Source organism: Osmerus mordax, chromosome 5 (assembly GCF_038355195.1).
Source record: "Osmerus mordax isolate fOsmMor3 chromosome 5, fOsmMor3.pri, whole genome shotgun sequence".
NCBI classification, from domain to species: Eukaryota; Metazoa; Chordata; class Actinopteri; order Osmeriformes; family Osmeridae; genus Osmerus; species Osmerus mordax.
Genome location: NC_090054.1, coordinates 8127348 through 8144596, shown reverse-complemented (window position 1 = coordinate 8144596; position 17249 = coordinate 8127348). Strand labels below are relative to the sequence as shown.

At 42.5% G+C, this 17249-nt stretch overlaps 1 protein-coding gene across 3 annotated transcripts in view; it reads right to left on the bottom strand.

The window, feature by feature from the left end:
* rnaset2 (ribonuclease T2) overlaps window positions 1–17249 on the bottom strand; it is a 35523-nt gene that overhangs the window by 5110 nt on the left and 13164 nt on the right. For all 3 annotated transcript variants that reach the window (XM_067236001.1, XM_067236003.1, XM_067236002.1), the window contains 2 exons: window positions 17040–17097; window positions 5967–6031 (listed from right to left, as the gene is read on the bottom strand). In XM_067236001.1, the coding sequence (XP_067092102.1) occupies window positions 5967–6031; window positions 17040–17097 (123 nt within the window). The remainder of the gene's footprint in view (window positions 1–5966; window positions 6032–17039; window positions 17098–17249) is intronic.

Below are 17249 nucleotides of genomic sequence, written 5' to 3'. Positions count from 1 at the left end.
CGGCGCGCCACAATTACATTTCTGCCGCCACGGTATCAGAAATAAGGCTGTACAAAATTTTAAGACGTCTATGTGATTGTAAGAGTGCATGTCGAAGAATAGCACGGATACGCGCTTCACACCGCAGTTGAGATTGTGCGTCTTTGAGAAGTCGTATAGCTACCCCCACAAACTTTTCTCTACCTTCTCCACCCTTCTTAACCCACCTCCCCCACCCCCTCCCTCCACCCTGACAGCAGACGACTTCTCCTCCTTCTTTGAGAAAAAAGTCGCCGACATTAGCAGTCGGTTCCCTAAACCCACCTTTCCTACCCTCTCACCCTCCATGACTGACCCAACTAAATGTCTAAACTCTTTTTCTCCCCTGTCTGAGGCAGAGATCTCTGACCTCATTCTCTCTCATCGCCCCACCTCCTGTCCCCTTGATCCTATCCCCTCCCCTCTCTTTCAAACCATCTCCCCCTCCATCATAACTTTTCTTCTCCATGTCCTAAACTCCTCTCTCACCTCTGGCACCTTCCCCTCTGCCTTCAAACAGGCTAGAGTTACCCCTCTACTCAAAAAACCCTCCCTTAACCCTGCCGTTCTCCAGAACTACAGACCGGTATCACTGTTACCCTTCCTTTCAAAAACAATTGAACGTGCTGTATCTAACCAACTGTCTAACTTTCTCTCTCAGAACAACCTGCTTGACCCCAACCAATCGGGCTTCAAGACTGGCCACTCCACAGAGACTGCCCTCCTTTCAGTCACCACTGCCCTCCAGTCTGCCAGAGCTGCTTCCAGGTCATCCGTTATCATTCTGCTGGACCTTTCTGCAGCGTTTGATACGGTTAACCACCAGATCCTGCTCGCAAGACTTTCTGAGATGGGCATCACTGGCACTGCACTCCAGTGGATCTCATCCTACCTGTCGGGAAGATCCTACCAGGTTTCCTGGGGAGGCAAACTGTCGGGCCCTCGCCAGCTCTCCACTGGTGTCCCACAGGGCTCCGTCCTTGGACCCCTCCTCTTCTCTCTGTACACCACCTCACTTGGACCAATCATCACTTCCCATGGCTTCTCCTACCACTGCTACGCTGACGACACGCAGCTGTACCTGTCGTTCCCCCCGACCGATCCGGGGATCTCAGCTAGGATTGAGGCCTGCCTCACAGACATCTCCGCCTGGATGACCGAGCACCACCTCCAGCTGAACCTCGCCAAAACAGAACTTCTCATCATCCCGGCTAAACCCTCCATCTCCCACGATCTCTCAATCACCCTGGGATCTGCGACGGTGACCCCTTCATCCTCTGCCAGGAACCTTGGGGTTACCATGGACGACGAGCTCTCCCTCACGGCCCACATTGCTGCGGTGTCCCGGTCGTGTAGATTCACCCTCTACAACATCCGGAAGATCAGGAGATACCTGTCTGAGCACTCCACCCAGCTGCTAGTCCAAGCACTCGTCCTCTCCAAGTTGGACTATTGCAACTCTCTGCTCGCTGGTCTCCCAGCATGTGCAACCCGCCCTCTTCAGAGGATTCAGAACGCGGCGGCCCGCCTGGTCTACAATCTACCCAGACGCTCCCATGTTACCCCGCTCCTCATCTCTCTCCACTGGCTACCTATCATGGCCCGTATCAGATTCAAGATCCTGGTATTGACCTTCCGAGCAGTGAACGGGACTGCACCCGTCTACATCAAGTCTCTCCTGCAGCCTTACACCCCCACCCGCCACCTACGGTCTTCTTCAGACAACCGCCTGGTGGTCCCACCGCTCAAGACCGCCCGGTCCCAACACAAGCTCTTCTCCTGTCTGGCCCCCCAGTGGTGGAATCAACTCCCCACCTCCATCAGAGACACTGACTGTCTCTCCACCTTCAAGAAAAGGCTCAAGACGCACTTGTTCCGGGAGTACAACGGTACTTAGGAACGGTTCCCTTGACCCGATGTTAGTTTCCTCAAGGATCACAATGACTCTTGCTTAGAGACTTGTTGCTCTTGTGGTTAGTGGTAACTGATTTAAATTTTTGTTCTCGCTGTGATATATTGTTTTATTACTGTTGCTGCTTTTTTCCACAGGTACACTTGCACTTATAGCTGTTCATGTTGTTTAATTGTAACTTGTTTAACTACATGCTCTTATGGTTCTTCCCTTTGGCACTTACTTTGGTTGTTCACAATGTGTGCTTCATGTTTTGGCTACTCGCGATGTTTTTTGGCTATCTTGTTGTTATGATCAGTGACCTATGCACTTTGTAAAGCTCTCTCTTGGAAGTCGCTTTGGATAAAAGCGTCTGCTAAATGAATAAATGTAAATGTAAGCTAACTTGTCAGTTCATTTAAGCCTGTTATTGTATTAGTCTATAGTTCTTGCTAATTTAAATTAAGTTAACTGGTGATCTTCGTTGTTTGTATTATTCCCCTGCTAGCTAAATTGCACATGTCTGTTGATTCGATAGCGATTGCTGCCTTTGCTTACGTTTGTATTTTCGGTGCATTACTATGCAGGGCCCCGTTCGTCGTAAGGGTTGAAGCTAAGTTAATCAATTGTCCCTTTAGCCCGCTAACATTAGCGAGATGAGTGAGAACAGCAAATATCGGTTCGTCAACGGCTGATCGGCATCCAAATCATGTGGTTAATTTCAATCAGGCTAAACTTATCAGGGAAATTGCACGTGCACGTCCTACTTCAAAAGGCAGGAAAGGTCGATCACCAAAACCGTGATTTTCTAACGGTATGATGGCGGAAAAGACGAAAGAGAGAGCGGTGATAGGCTATTCTCGCCATCCGAGCAAACTATTATAATGAGTCTGTCTCTGCGAAGACAATAAACATATTATCATGCCTAAGTCAAACACCGCCGCTGCCAGAGCAAGACAAGCAGCTTGGCAAAATTTCCGATAAGCTATAAATGCGAAAGTTTTGGGGAAATGTATAGGCTCATCTTAAGTGCCTCATTACCCCAATCAGATCACATTTCTTTAAATGTGCCTGCTGGCAGTAGGCTTAATGGAAATTTTCAGAATAAGTAGGCTAGATAAAAACAAGGCCAGAGAGTATCTAATTGATACGAATTCATAGACACTTATGAGGATATATGTAGGCTACTGAGCTTATATCATGTACTATATATGTGTATATGCATGTAGGCCTATGTGTAAATCCCTCTTTGATTTCATTGACTGGGACATGGCCAGGGAATATGATGAGTTGATTCATCAGCTGGTTAAGCGCCAAGTACACTTTTCTTACAGCAACGCATGCTGCGGCTTTGCCAATGTTTTCTGCATCGCCTATACTGTATAAAAATTTAGCCTATACCTGACGCAAAAAACCTCAAGGCTATGCAGAGTCTGAAGCACAGTTAAAGTTTATTGTCAATTTCTTCACATGCCAAGACATAAAAAGGAATCGATATGACGTTTCCCACTCTCCCACAGTGAAACATATAAAAAGCACAGGCACAACAGATAAGACAAGACATTTCCTAAAACATAGCGTTACATATTCACATACAGCAGCATAAGCTCATAACGCTTGCTGCGGCGTATGATATTTGCAATGTACGGCCCGAGAAGGTCTTGCAAATAAATGAGTCCTTGTCCGCTGAATCGATATCGCTCAAACAAGAACTCATCCGTGTGAAATAAAGGATCTTGGCAATCGCGAAGAACTCTATTGGTATGGAAAGCTAATCGAACTAAAATATAGCTCCTTGGTCAACTGGGTCTCTCAAAAAGGGAGCTGCCATGTTATTTTCCGGGGGTGTGGCAAGCTTATCCAGCTACACTTACGTTAGCCTGCTCTGGAGCAGGTTAGTGCTAATTGATATGTTACTATGGTGATTTATCGAAAGTTGCTTCCACGAACCAAAAAGAGGGGCGTTTTTTATCTTAGCCTGAAAATTAGCTCGCTAAACCGCTTAGCGAGCTACGACGAATACCCCCCAGAAGTAGTTTTAATTAATACATAGTGGGTTTATTGATATTATTTGCTACAGAATGCTTAGCCTATCAAGCTCAAATGAAGCAGACAGTGTACATGCTTTCGAGTACCTTAATCGATAGGCTATAGGCTACTGACCAACGTCAATTAATAATTGGCAGCCATTTAGAATATACTTTATGAGTGGAAGGTCTCTAAGTAGCCTAACCTTATTGCTTTAGGGGAAATAGTACGAAAATATGTGCAATATTACATTAGTTATTAAACTATTACATTAACCTGGGGGAGGGGGACACAGACTTATGTCGTTGTTGTAACATTCAATTCATTCATTCTTCCACAAATGAAAACCCTGATAAACCATAAAAACAATCATTATGAAAAATATGAAATATGATATATAAAACTGTACAAAACAGAATAAGGAATAACAGATTAAGGACACTCAGTCCTCACTGTCAGTGTCAGGACAGTTATCTTCCAGTTCCTCAGTTTCTTTTGTGTTGGCACAATTACAACAACGACATAAGTCTGTGCAACACAGTCCTGCAGAAAAACATGAACATCTGCCTGTCTCACACGCACTTTTGCAGCCGTAGTGTATCACATGCAAAACACTGTCAGGGGCCGAATTTCTGTTACGTGCAAGGTCCCATCCTCTATTTGCCAAACATATCCATCCATGTTGACAAAAAGCAGCTACCTTATTGGTGTAGAACGATCACGTGTCGAACCGTGCCACCAAAATCCTATTACGCTCTGAAGAAACTAGTTCTGCATAAAACAGACGCAACGATAATCGACTGGAATTTCAGCGACAAACTTTTTTTTGGTAGCTTAGCACGACTCGTTCTTTTTTATGAGCTAAAGATTGTGTAGATGCCAGACTGTGGAGCGGGAATCATTTCCTAAAATACTTTTCGTGGTTCACCTTGCGGCCTATAAGGCCAATATATTCTTCTCCGTTTTCCAAAAAACTGACACATGGGAACACCCTCCTCTACGGGGAACGCCCTCGGAGAGCTCAACGTGCACCTCCTTAATTTTTTAACTATCCGTCGTAATTTCGGATAGTTACGGATACCCCCTTGGCTGTGATTGGTCAATATTAAGAACCGTTTGCGTCAGGGGCGGGGTTGCCGTGATAAACAGGACGATCAGAATTCTTTGACCGCCATTGCTGTAAGTTTTTACAATTCATATTTCAGCTAAACAGTGCATGTAAATCAGCATCTGAATTAAAATGTGACGAGAAATGGGCAGTGTAGTTGCTGAAAATGTGCGTATTTTATTGATGAAACGGTTAATTTGTCAATTTGTTCCGACTTCTCGATAACCTAGGTAAATAAACACTCAACGACAACTTACAAAAAACCGTTGCGCCACCTACTCTTCTGGCGGTGAAATGTTTTCAGCACCCACAGCCTACGGAGATACCATAAACGCAGTCTATCCGTCCATATCCGTCGTATCCGTAAGCCCGCCCATCCGTTAACGGAGTCGGAGAAGCATACTGCGGCCTTTAGCCTCGGTCTAACCAGCATTCACTGCTTCAAGTCAGCCAGCTGCAGCCGGCGCTGCATGAAGTTGAACACACCTCCTGCCTTGCGGGGCCTGTCCCATGACTTACATTGAAAATTAATGGTAGAAAATGTTTTGGTCCACTGGCCCCCTTGGAAAAAATCATAATAATTGAGGAAACACTGATCTGAATTAAAGTTGAGAACGTAAAGATTAAGTTTAATTGGTTATGTAACGTTGGATTCGAGCGTTTTGTAAAGAAATGAAAACAGGTCGCACCATAACGATTATTTGCACTCGCACAAATGCGCACAAATATATTTTTAGGTCACAGAGACACAATTTCGGGAGCATATGCCACCAAAATGGTCACAATTTCAAGCCCCGCACTAATTAAATAATCTGGGCTGATGGATAAGCCTGGAACAGTGATTATTTGGAGAAATTAGCAACAGACTGAAACAGGAAGTGATGGGAGTAGCAGTAACTGTTGCAGTGTAGTGGGGCATACCAAAATGAAGTAGTGGATGGTTTCAACAGGTCCGGCCAGCTTTTCATCATGTCTGGGAGTAGGTCCTGGAACAAACAACCAATCTCAGGCTATGTGTGCACACCATAACTGTATATAAAGATGGACAACATGACAGCTCCCCTAAAGTGAAGCCAAAACATATTGATCGCCCCCTGGTGGCTGGCTGCATTATAGGTCATAAGTCCCACCCCCTCCATGTTAGCGGATGGGACATAAGCCGGGGATTGAACCAGCAACCTTCTGATTACTAGCCCGATTCCCTCACCGCTCAGCCACCTGACTCCCATTAAGATTAAAAAACATACCTCCCATTAAGATTAAAAAGCATACCTTTGTTGCTGCTCATTTACACTTCAAAATTCTAAGAGTGAAGTTCAGAATGAAACAGGGTTCTCCTCATTTCCCTTATGCAAGAGGGAATGGTGATGGGCTATTGGCAGCCAACTGTTGTTGAAAAAGTGTCATCAAAACGAAGAAATTGGAAAGATTGTCCTAACCTATATTATGACTTAAACTTCCCCTGACGTTTTTTCCTTCTCATGATATTCTTAAGCATTTACTCATATCGCATTTTATTAATAAAGAACCCCCTTTGAAACAAGCTGATTCTAACAACGTTGTCACTGGCAGTCTCTTAGCTGGAATCGCAATTCAAACAGTACCATCTGCAAACTGAAAGAATTCCCCCCAAAACATAAATTGACAGCCAGTTTTGGAAAACTGGCTAATAAAACAAGTTTTCAAAGAAATACGGTGACTGTGAGATCGAGGTTCTGACAATAGAGGTGGAGGCGAGAAAATGTGTCCTGTTTGTCGGCTTGTCATCAGGTATTAGCGACAAAAGAAAGTCGGCGGAGTGGAAAACTGTCATTATTTGCGCCCTTTCTTGTTTTTAACCTGTAGCACTTTGAGATTTAGCTAAATGTAAAGTTCATTACAAATAAAATCATTATTATTATTATAGGGCTATAAATGATGTGGGTTCAGAGAACCGAACCATGACAGAAATTAAGAAGTAATGGTCCGATGTAAAACTTTAAATGAAGAAACGAGTGGTGGCGCATCATAACAGCATGGCAGCTATATGGTTAGCATGACATGCATTTCCTGAGTGATTATGTCGTTCGTTTGACACCCTCAAGTTCAACAGAAGTTATTAAGTGGTGGTGGATTAAACAGAAGGCTATAAAGCATTTCCCGTTTTGGGTTTTGGCATTTTGATGTGATCATCCACATTAATGATCAAACTTTTATTTTTATGTTTTTTGAAGAGTCAACGTCATAAACGTAGTAGTGGAAACTTTATTTTGTAATGTTAGGTGAGTTTCGGCACTTTTCAGTTAGAATTCGCCACGTTACAGAGCCAGACAAGACTTTGCGGACGGTCCGCACATTCTCACGTCTGCTCAAAACTTCCCGTGACGGCGCGCACATTCTCACGTCAAGTAAATCTTTATACATCACAAAGTGTGCGTGAAAACCAGCGTATGCAAGCTTTTTGTGCGTACGCCACGTTTATACACGAGGCCCCTGGAGAAGCCGGCTGTGCTCCATTTGGACGAGGCCGAATGTAATCGTAGTGCTCCCCTCAATTAGCCTGGCTCTGCCCTCCTGTGTACTTCCGCTCAATTTTGCTTTTGCTTTTGTACTAGGTCTGGGATTTCGGTGCATTAGTCGGTTTTCAGAAACACATTTTTTGTAAGTCCAATCAGCGAACAGAGGGAGTGGCTGAGAACGATGACGTTGATGTTGTGCATTAGTTTGAGTTGTAGTTCAGTAACGGCGGCGGAGAAAGATGCGAGCGAAGCTATTCGGTCTGTTGTGGCAACGCTGCAGAATATCCATAAGTTAAAGCCGGAGCAAGAACAATCCTTGCTGACTTTTGTTGGTGGCCATGATGTTGTGGCCATCCTCCCCACGGGGTTCGGGAAAAGTTTGATTTTCCAGATACGGCAGCTAGCTCCGTTACAGTAGTGGTGAAGGAGTTGGCTAAGGCGAACGCTAGCGATTGGTTATGGCAGATCAGAGTGGCTCTGAGCAGATCCAATAGTTTTAAACTTCAACAGAGTACCCGCCTTCAAGGAAGTTAACGCTTGACAATGGAGCAATCCCAGACCCTCTGTACAAATGAAATGTACGAGGGTCTGGTTAGGACCAGGCTACCGCTCAATGTGGGTAGGTAGAGAATAAGCTTATTACGAGTAGTTATAATACTAACTAGAGAGGGTACTATTTCTGGGGAAATTATAGGGTGTGCTTGCTTGCAGGTGGGTCTGTCCTCTAAGTTTTTCACTTCTAGTGATATTTTCAAGCATTTAGCCTACTCATATTGCATATTTCATTAAGAACACCCTTTGAAACAGCTGCGAACCCCCTTTGAAACAGCTGCGAACCCCCTTTGAAACAAGCTACTGTAACAACGTTGTCACTGGCAGTATGGAATCGCGATTCAAACAGTACCGTCTGCTAACTGAAAATATGCCCCCAAAAACGTAAATATGTTTGACATTAATGTAGGGGGAAATGGCTAATTCAAAATACGTTTGCTAGAGGCAAGCTAGCTGCTGTTGCTCCACATTTCACTGATTGTTTGAAAGCGCCGGAAATGAGAACGTTTCTTTTGACGTAAAGTTTAGCTGTGGCATTGAAGACTACTACACACTGCCAGTGGGCGAGCCGAGTCTGACTGAGGCTAACGTCAAAACCAGCTACGGTGTCACTCAAATTCCAGGTTTTACACGAATCACAAAAATATGCTGACCCGCTGGCTATCTTCGCAATCGCCATATCTTTAAAACACTGCCCTCCTTCTGATTTTTGATGTAGAATTGACCCTGGTACGAAATTAAGAAAATACTCATCAGAGTATCAGAGACAGCTGACGCAATCGTCAAGGGAGGCTGACAGGGCTCTCACGTAGCAAACCAATCAAAGTTTTTACAGCAACCTACATTAAAATCTCACCATCTGGCTGTCTTCACAATAGTCATATTGTCATAACATTACCCTCCTTCTGTTTTTTGGTGTAGAATTGACCGAACTCTTAAATTACGAAAATACTAAATTACTATGACGCTTGCATGGCTGCCGCCTAGGCAGTCTCACGGGCGACCCGCACTCCCGCAAAAATAAATAATAATAAAAATAATAATAACTAGAGAGGGTACAATTTCTGGGGAAATTGTAGGGTGTGCTTGCTTGCGTCGGTTGCACAGGGGTCCGTTTTTGAATGACATTTTTACAACTGATATTTCTGTATATTTTATATAAACATGCATACTTATTATTTATAAAGATTACATAGATTTAAAAGCATTTTTTTTGCTGCTCATTTATAACTGAAAATACGAGTGAAGTGTAGAATGAAATAGATGTCTTCTCATTTCCCCTGCAAGAGGCAGCCTCAACGTTGAATCAAAACGAATACATTTGGCAGACCGGTGTAAAAATTGACCTAATCTCTATGACTTAAACGTCATTTTAAGTTTTTCCCTTCTCATTATATTTTCAGGCATTTAGCCTACTCATTGCATTCATTCATTAATAAAGAACCCCCTTTGAAGATTATTCTACGACGTTACCCGGTAGTAGAAGATGGAATCGCGATTCAAACAGTACCATCTGCTAACTGAAAATATGCCCCCCAAAACGTAAATAAGCTTGACATTTATTTAGTGGAAAATCACTCATTCATAAAAAGCTCACTGGTAGCGATCATTGTCAGTAACAACGCAAAATGCGATATAGCCCTGTGTGGAGAATCTGCCCCGGTAAATTGTACTACCACGGTACAGTACTAGACTACTGCTGTGTTTGTCTTGGTAGCGATTGCGTTGGTTGAATTGGATTTAACGTTCCGTTGTACGGTTTAAGCTGAAATTAATTATTTTCATGAACAGATTGACAACGTTTAGGCTGTGGCAATGAAGTTCAGGTTAGTAGTTAGATAGACTTTTGATTTAAGTAAGGGGAGTGCCGAACATGTTCTGTCGCCGTTTGACTTCCTAAACAGCTGTGTAGTGTAGATGTTTTTGTAGTGTGTCTCGCGTAAGCTACAGCGTTGCAGTGAGCTACACTGGTTTGAAACCACAGGTAATGGTCATTTCACCAACAAATCGTTTTCTAATGTCAGAATAAATCCTACAACGAAAATGTATATGTGAGGAATGTTTATTTTAACGATAACAGATAACGCTACATCATAGACCACTGTAGTATGTGTTGCCCGGGCAACACAGGCTAATGTCATGATGCTAATACTTCAGTGAAATAGTAGACTACTGTTTCCGAAAGTAGATGTACTTCCTTAATAATATCAGCTTATATTGTACATTACACATCACAATTGTGTGTCATATCACAAAGTAAAATGAGTAAATAGTTATTACCCTGGCCTCTTTTCTTGTGGCGTTTCTGCAGCTGCCTTGCAGTAAAGCTATAGTTAGCCTAGCTATCCCCCAAGTTAACAGATGCGAAACGAATGTTCTGCCAAAGGTAGTCACGCATGTTTTCGTGACGTTAGTGACGCAGTGACGTTAGTAACGTCAGTGACTGTCGCTAGCAAATTAGCCACCGTTAGCTTCACTTTTCGCCACAAAAACGTAACTTAAGCCTAAACCATGCAACGGAACGTAAATTCCAATAGAAGCAACTCAATCGCTACCAAGACGAAACTTTTGACACCTACGTTGTCTATGTAGGCCAAATATTGACTGAGTTTTAGGGGGGCAAAAAGAAATAAAAAAAATAAAGAAAATAATATATATGTGAGAGAACAAAGGTTGTGCCCTTGCCGAAGGCAAAGCACACCCAACTAGAGAGGGTACAATTTCTGGGGAAATTGTAGGGTGTGCTTGCTTGCGTCGGTTGCACAGGGGTCGGTTTTTGGATGACATTTTTACAACTGATATTTCTGTATATTTTATATAAACATGCATACTTATTATTTATAAAGATTACATAGATTTAAAAGCATTTTTTGCTGCTCATTTATAACTGAAAATACGAGTGAATGAAATAGATGTCTTCTCATTTCCCCTGCAAGAAGCAGCCTCATCGTTGAATCAAAACGAAAACATTTGGCAGACCGGTGTAAAAATTGACCTAATCTCTATGACTTAAACGTCTTTTTAAGTTTTTCCCTTCTCGTGATATTTTAAGGAATTTAGCCTACTCGTATTGCATTCATTCATTATTAAAGAACCCCCTTTGAAGATTATTCTACGACGTTACCGGCAGTAGAAGATGGAATCGCGATTCAAACAGTACCATCTACTAACTGAAAATATGCCCCCAAAAACGTAAATAAGCTTGACATTTATTTAGTGGAAAATCGCTCATTCATAAAAAGCTCACTGGTAGCGATCATTGTCAGTAACAACGCCAAGTGCGATATAGCCCTGTGTGGAGAAGCTGCCCCGGTAAATTGTACTACTATGGTACAGTACTAGACTACTGCTGTGTTCGTCTTGGTAGCGATTGCGTTGGTTGAATTGGATTTAACGTTACGTTGTACGGTTTAGGCTGAAATTAATTATTTTCATGAACAGATTGACAAAGTTTAGGCTGTGGCAATGAAGTTAAGGTTAGTAGTTAGATAGACTTTTGATTTAAGTATGGGGAGTGCCAACATGTTCTGTCGCTTTGACTTCCTACAGCTGTGTAGATGTTTTTGTAGTGTCTCGCGTAGGCTACAGCGTTGCAGTGAGCAACACTGGTTTGAAACCACAGGTAATGATAATTTCACCCACAAATCGTTTACTTGTAATGTAATGTCATAATAAATCCTACAACGAAAATGTATTTGTGAGGAATGTTTATTTTAACGATTGAAAACAGATGCATCATACACCACTGTAGTATGTGTTGCCCGGGCAACAGAGGCTAATGTCATGATGCTAATACTTCAGTGACATAGTAGACTACTGTTTCCGAAAGTAGATGTACTTCCTTAATAAAATCAGCTTATATTGTACATTACACGTCACAATTGTGTGTCATATCACAAAGTAAAATTTGTAAATAGTTATCACCCTGGCCTCTTTGCTTGTGGCGTTTCTGCAGCTGCCTTGCAGTAAAGCAGTTAGCTTAGCTATCTCCCAGAAGTTAACGAGCTGCTAAACTAATGTTCTGCTAGAGGTAGTCACGCGAGTTTTCGTGACGTTAGTGACGTCAGTAGCGTCATTGACTGTGGCTAGCAAGTTAGCCACCGTTAGCTTCACTTTTCGCCACAAAAACTTAATTTCCACTTAAACCATGCAACGGAACGTAAATCCCAATAGAAGCAACTCAATCGCTACCAAGACGAAACTTTTGACACCTAGGTTGTCTATGTAGGCCAAATATTGACTGAGTTTTGGGGGGGCAAAAAGAAATAAAAAAAATTATATATATGTGAGAGAACAAAGGTTGTGCCCTTGCCGAAGGCAAAGCACACCCAATAAATATAGCTGCAAGCAGCGATTCAGGTTCCTCCGCAAAATGGCTAAATATTATAAACATGTACACTGTAGAAGATCGAGACTTGGACAACAAGAGAGCCAAACTACTTCATGTTTGGCCAACAACAATAGGCTGAACGGGGATTTGAACTCATGAGCATAAGGTCACAAGTCAGTCTCTCTAGCCTCTCTGCTACACACCAACTGCTGAGATTTTATGATTAGTAAGGGCTGAGTATTAACTTTTTATAGGATACTGAAACTCTTCTTGAGTTGATCTCTTTCCAGACACTCAGTCAATGCACAACTAACAATAGTCATGTGGGCAACTGGGCTAGGGCAGCGCTCATATTCAGCTCCTTGCGAGAATAGCCTGTGACAGTACAGCAGCCGACTCTCTGGTCCCATTAAACTACACAACATGCACAATCAGGCAGGGTGACCAACAAGATTATATTAACTAACAAACAATAACATTACAAACATCTAACTGAACGAACACAACAACTGAAATCCCTCGCACGGCTGTTGTAACCAAACTATTTTCCACAAGTATTTGCGTTTTTTGACATGCCGCACTGCATGCTGGGTACCCAAGGGTGCTGACGCTGATTATCTAGCTGTGCTCCGACTGCATGATATGAGTATTAGTTTTTGGTCAGCTTTGGGACAAAGGTTAAGAAACGGTTGACATTTCAAGGTGAAATTGCATGAAATTGCGCATGGTATTTCAGAATGATGTCTGCCTGTTTAACTAAAAGCCGTTTCTCCTGTAGCACCACGGATTGTTCGATTCGGCCAAAGTTTAAACAGCTGCAATTCAATGATCTTTTGACATATCAAGGTGAAATTGCGCATGGTACTTCAGAACGATGTCATCCTGTTTAACTAAACAGATATTCAAATTTGAGACAGGCTCAACCACTGTGGCGGGATTCAAACCTACGACCTTTTACTTAGCAGGTCACCGTCCCAGCCCATTGAGCTATTCTCAGTGTTGAATATTGTCATGTTCAGTTACTGTATGAAAAAGTAAGCTGTTTCTCCTGTGGTAAGCGTTGTTAGATTCAGCCAAGGTTGAAACAGCTCTAATTCAATCATATTTTGACATACCAAGGTGAAATTGTTTATGGTACTTCAGAGTGATGTAATCTTGAACCCTATTAGGTTTGAAAAACCATCATTCAAAATGACATTTGATTTAGTGACACAAACATATTGAGGCAATGTGGACATTTACATAAGTACACCCATTTCAGCCATTTTGTATTTGATTCAACTGTCTTAAGTAACGTTTTTAGATACATCAATGATACATATCTGTACCAAATTTCAAGTCAATTTCACCTTTGGTTCAAGAGAAGAGGAATTTTGAAGGTTTTCCCAAATTATCACAGTACAGGAAAATCCATCATGGCGGACCTTATGGGTCCTTGAGGCTTTTTTGTTCCTCATGAAAAATGAGGCATGCACACCAAGTTTCAGAAGAATTGGAGCAATGGGGTGGAAATGCCATCACTTTGAAAATCGGACTTTTGGGCGTGGCCTGTGGCGCCCCCTATGGTCCGATGTGGCCCATATTTGGTGTGGGAGTACCCACTTGGATGTAGTATCAATGTGCCAAATTAGAAAATTTATGACCAGGGACTTTTTGAGATATTGGGGCGCAAGGAGAAGAAAAATAATAATACCAACAATAACAATAGGTTCCCTCCTACCGGAGGAACCTAATAATAAGAATACCAACAATACAATAGGTTCCCTCCTACCGGAGGTACCCTAAATATATATGTGAGAGAACAAAGGTGTGGGTGTGCTCTCGCCGAAGGCTTGAGCACACCCAATGATGTGTGTAGGACTGCTAACCAGAAGAACGAAGGGGAACCTACTTCTATTTTTTGTTGTAGAGCTATGCGAGCGCCTGCTTTTCGCTAGCTGTAACACTGACAAAAATAGTGTTGCTATCACAGAAAAGCATATCAAGCTACTTAACCCTTGTTTTATCTTCGGGTCATTCTGACCCATCAGTCATTGTGACCCACTTTACCGCATACAAAAACAAAGTGAAGCATTTTCTTTTAACCCTTGGGCTGTCTCAGACCCCCCACATTGCAAAGGTTAAAAGAACCGGTTACATTTTAGAACTGGTTCCAAATTTCCAAGAACCGTGGATTCAATAAGACAAGCACAGTCCTCGATTCCTCACTTAGGTTCCTAACTTTATTAGGAAGGGTATTATACTTGGTGGTATTTTTTGGTAGATAAATTAGCTAATTTCTAAGAGGTTTCTTAGAGGCACTGCTGCTTGTTCTACCCCAGTTGAGCCTTTCACATGGCTACAGGCTGATGAGTTGATTTTACAGCTCAAAGCTTAAACCAAAAGGTTTCTAGCCTACTTCCTCTCCATTAAATGATCACTCGACAAAATGAAACGAAAATGGCAGTGGGACACAAAAAATTGAAAAATTGACTTTTTTACTAATTTGTCTGAGAGTTTTCTAAGATGTCAGAAAACAATTGAGTCTTAATGAACGTAGGAGTTAGCTAGCTGTGTGTGTTCCTATAGTAGGTTAGCTAGTTAGCTGCAGAGCTGTATCAGCAGTGTTTACGATAATTTGGTAGTTGATGGCAGCAGTCGGACACAACGCACAAATGGGGCGTCTCGCAAATAAACTTGTAGTTTAGCCTACCCCTCCCTCGTATTTATTTCCATCTCACAATTTGACATTGACTTTGCATGCTCTTTGTAGCTATATAGTGTATAGTAGCCTACAGTATAGATAATAGGCCACAAATGTTGTTTAATAAATACAGAAAGCGTGACATGTTTTTAGTTTTTCACAGAAATATAAATGGATATTCTCCTGTGGGGTTTGAGTTGTCAGCACCTGCCTGGTCGTCGGTCAGCCAACGCTGGACCTGGTCGCGAGTCTCCCGGTCCTGTCCTACATCTATAAAGTTGAACAATGGATTTTGGTGTTTTAAAAACCCACCGACACTGTATGACTATGTTTAGCCTGTGTTCTGCTCCTCTCTCTCACCAACCGTCTCTGGAGGAGTGGATCCCTCTCTGAATTGCTCCTCCCAAGGTTTCTTCCATTTTTCTCCTGTTGAGTTTTTTGGGAGTTTTTCCTTGTCTTCCTTGAGGGTTTAGGTTGGTTGAGGGGCAGTTCTATGGGCATATGTGAAGCCCTCTGTGACATGCTTGCGTGTAAAAAGGGCTATATAAATAAATTTGATTTGATTTTGATTTGTGTTTATTTGCACATCAGAATCAGAGCTAGCTAACAGAACAGTGTTTCCCCAGAGAATGTCTAATATGGGGAGAACTGCCACTCAGGAAACTTCCGGGTTCTGAACCGGTTGCAGTTCCACTCTTTACATATGAGGGCGCTAACGGTCGAGTGCAGAATGAATGGAGGTCTATGGAGCTATACCCCTCAAAATCCACCTTTCTCAGGATATAATTTTTTGTTTAGTAATTTGAATTCTGAATTCGAAAGGGGAGGCAAAAAAAATACACACTGCTGGGTGTTACATTTTTTAAGTCGCCTTTCTGTTCTAAAAAGCTTTTTAAAATGTCATTGACGTCATACACATTGTACGGCCACAGATACTGCTTCACGGCAAGCTCTGGTCACTTCCCTTTTTCTCTCGAGGCATCGACAAAACAGCTGACAGGGGAGGCTCTCCCTGTCAACACACATGCTAGAAAGAGTTTTGGTTTGCTAATGTTGTTACTAATGTTGCTAATGCTCTGACATTCTGGTTCTGCTTCGGATGCCATCAAGCGGGATCTCTGGTCCTTCACTAACCAATCAGCATTCGTTAGCAGAATGCTTGCGTGTTATGGGCAACAACAACTTACCCTGTAAGAAATCAAAAGGAAATAAGTACTCGTTCATCCAACTTTCGACCTGTAATCCATGTTGAACATGCAAAAACTACAATCAAAACTGAGATTTCTCAACGACAATCAGGTGAAAGAGACCAATTTAGCCGTTTAGCTCCATAGACTTCCATTCATTTTGCACTCGACCGCGATCACTCCCAGTGGAACTCTGGTGGAACTGCAACAAAATTTGTTATAATGGGGCTTAATAGGGAGTGGCCAGGCTCTCCTTAAAGAGGCTCTGGTTTCCCCTAGGTTGACAGCTTGGGGGGGGATTTTTGATTTATTTATTATCAACTTGACCTTCCAGGGGGGCCGGGGCGCCCCCCTAATATAATGGTAGGGGAAACACTGCAGAACATTCACCAGAAGAAAATAGAATTGGAACCAAGATTTGATAAGAACCGGATTTGAAAATCAGAATCGATAAAATTGAAACAATACACAACCCTATCAGGCGGGTGTAAGAGCGGGACCTCAATACCGCAGCTCCACCACCCGATACATTTTGGCTTCATTTTTGTACAGTGGGAGGAAGCGGAGACACGTTGTTCATCTTTATAAACAGTCTATGGTGCACACACACAAACAGGCTAGTTCAATCTTTCAGTAAGATCAACAATACAAAATGTTCAAGTTCAATTGTTAACATTAAAAGCTATGTCCACAGTTTTCCTGCTGAAGGATGATTATGGGAAGTTGCAAGCTGGCAGACTGTACCTCAATAAGACTCTCATTGAAGTGCCAAGAATTGTTACAGTCCATTCCTTTATCAGGCCTGGCACACAGACAGACATGGGTATAAACATGTTAGACAACTTGTTTCCTTCACTTAAATCATGTGACTAACTTTCCGATCTTTGTTTGTAGATTGCATAAAACCAAAATGGCAAGTGGTGACCGTCTGACTCAACACTTATTCCATACTGA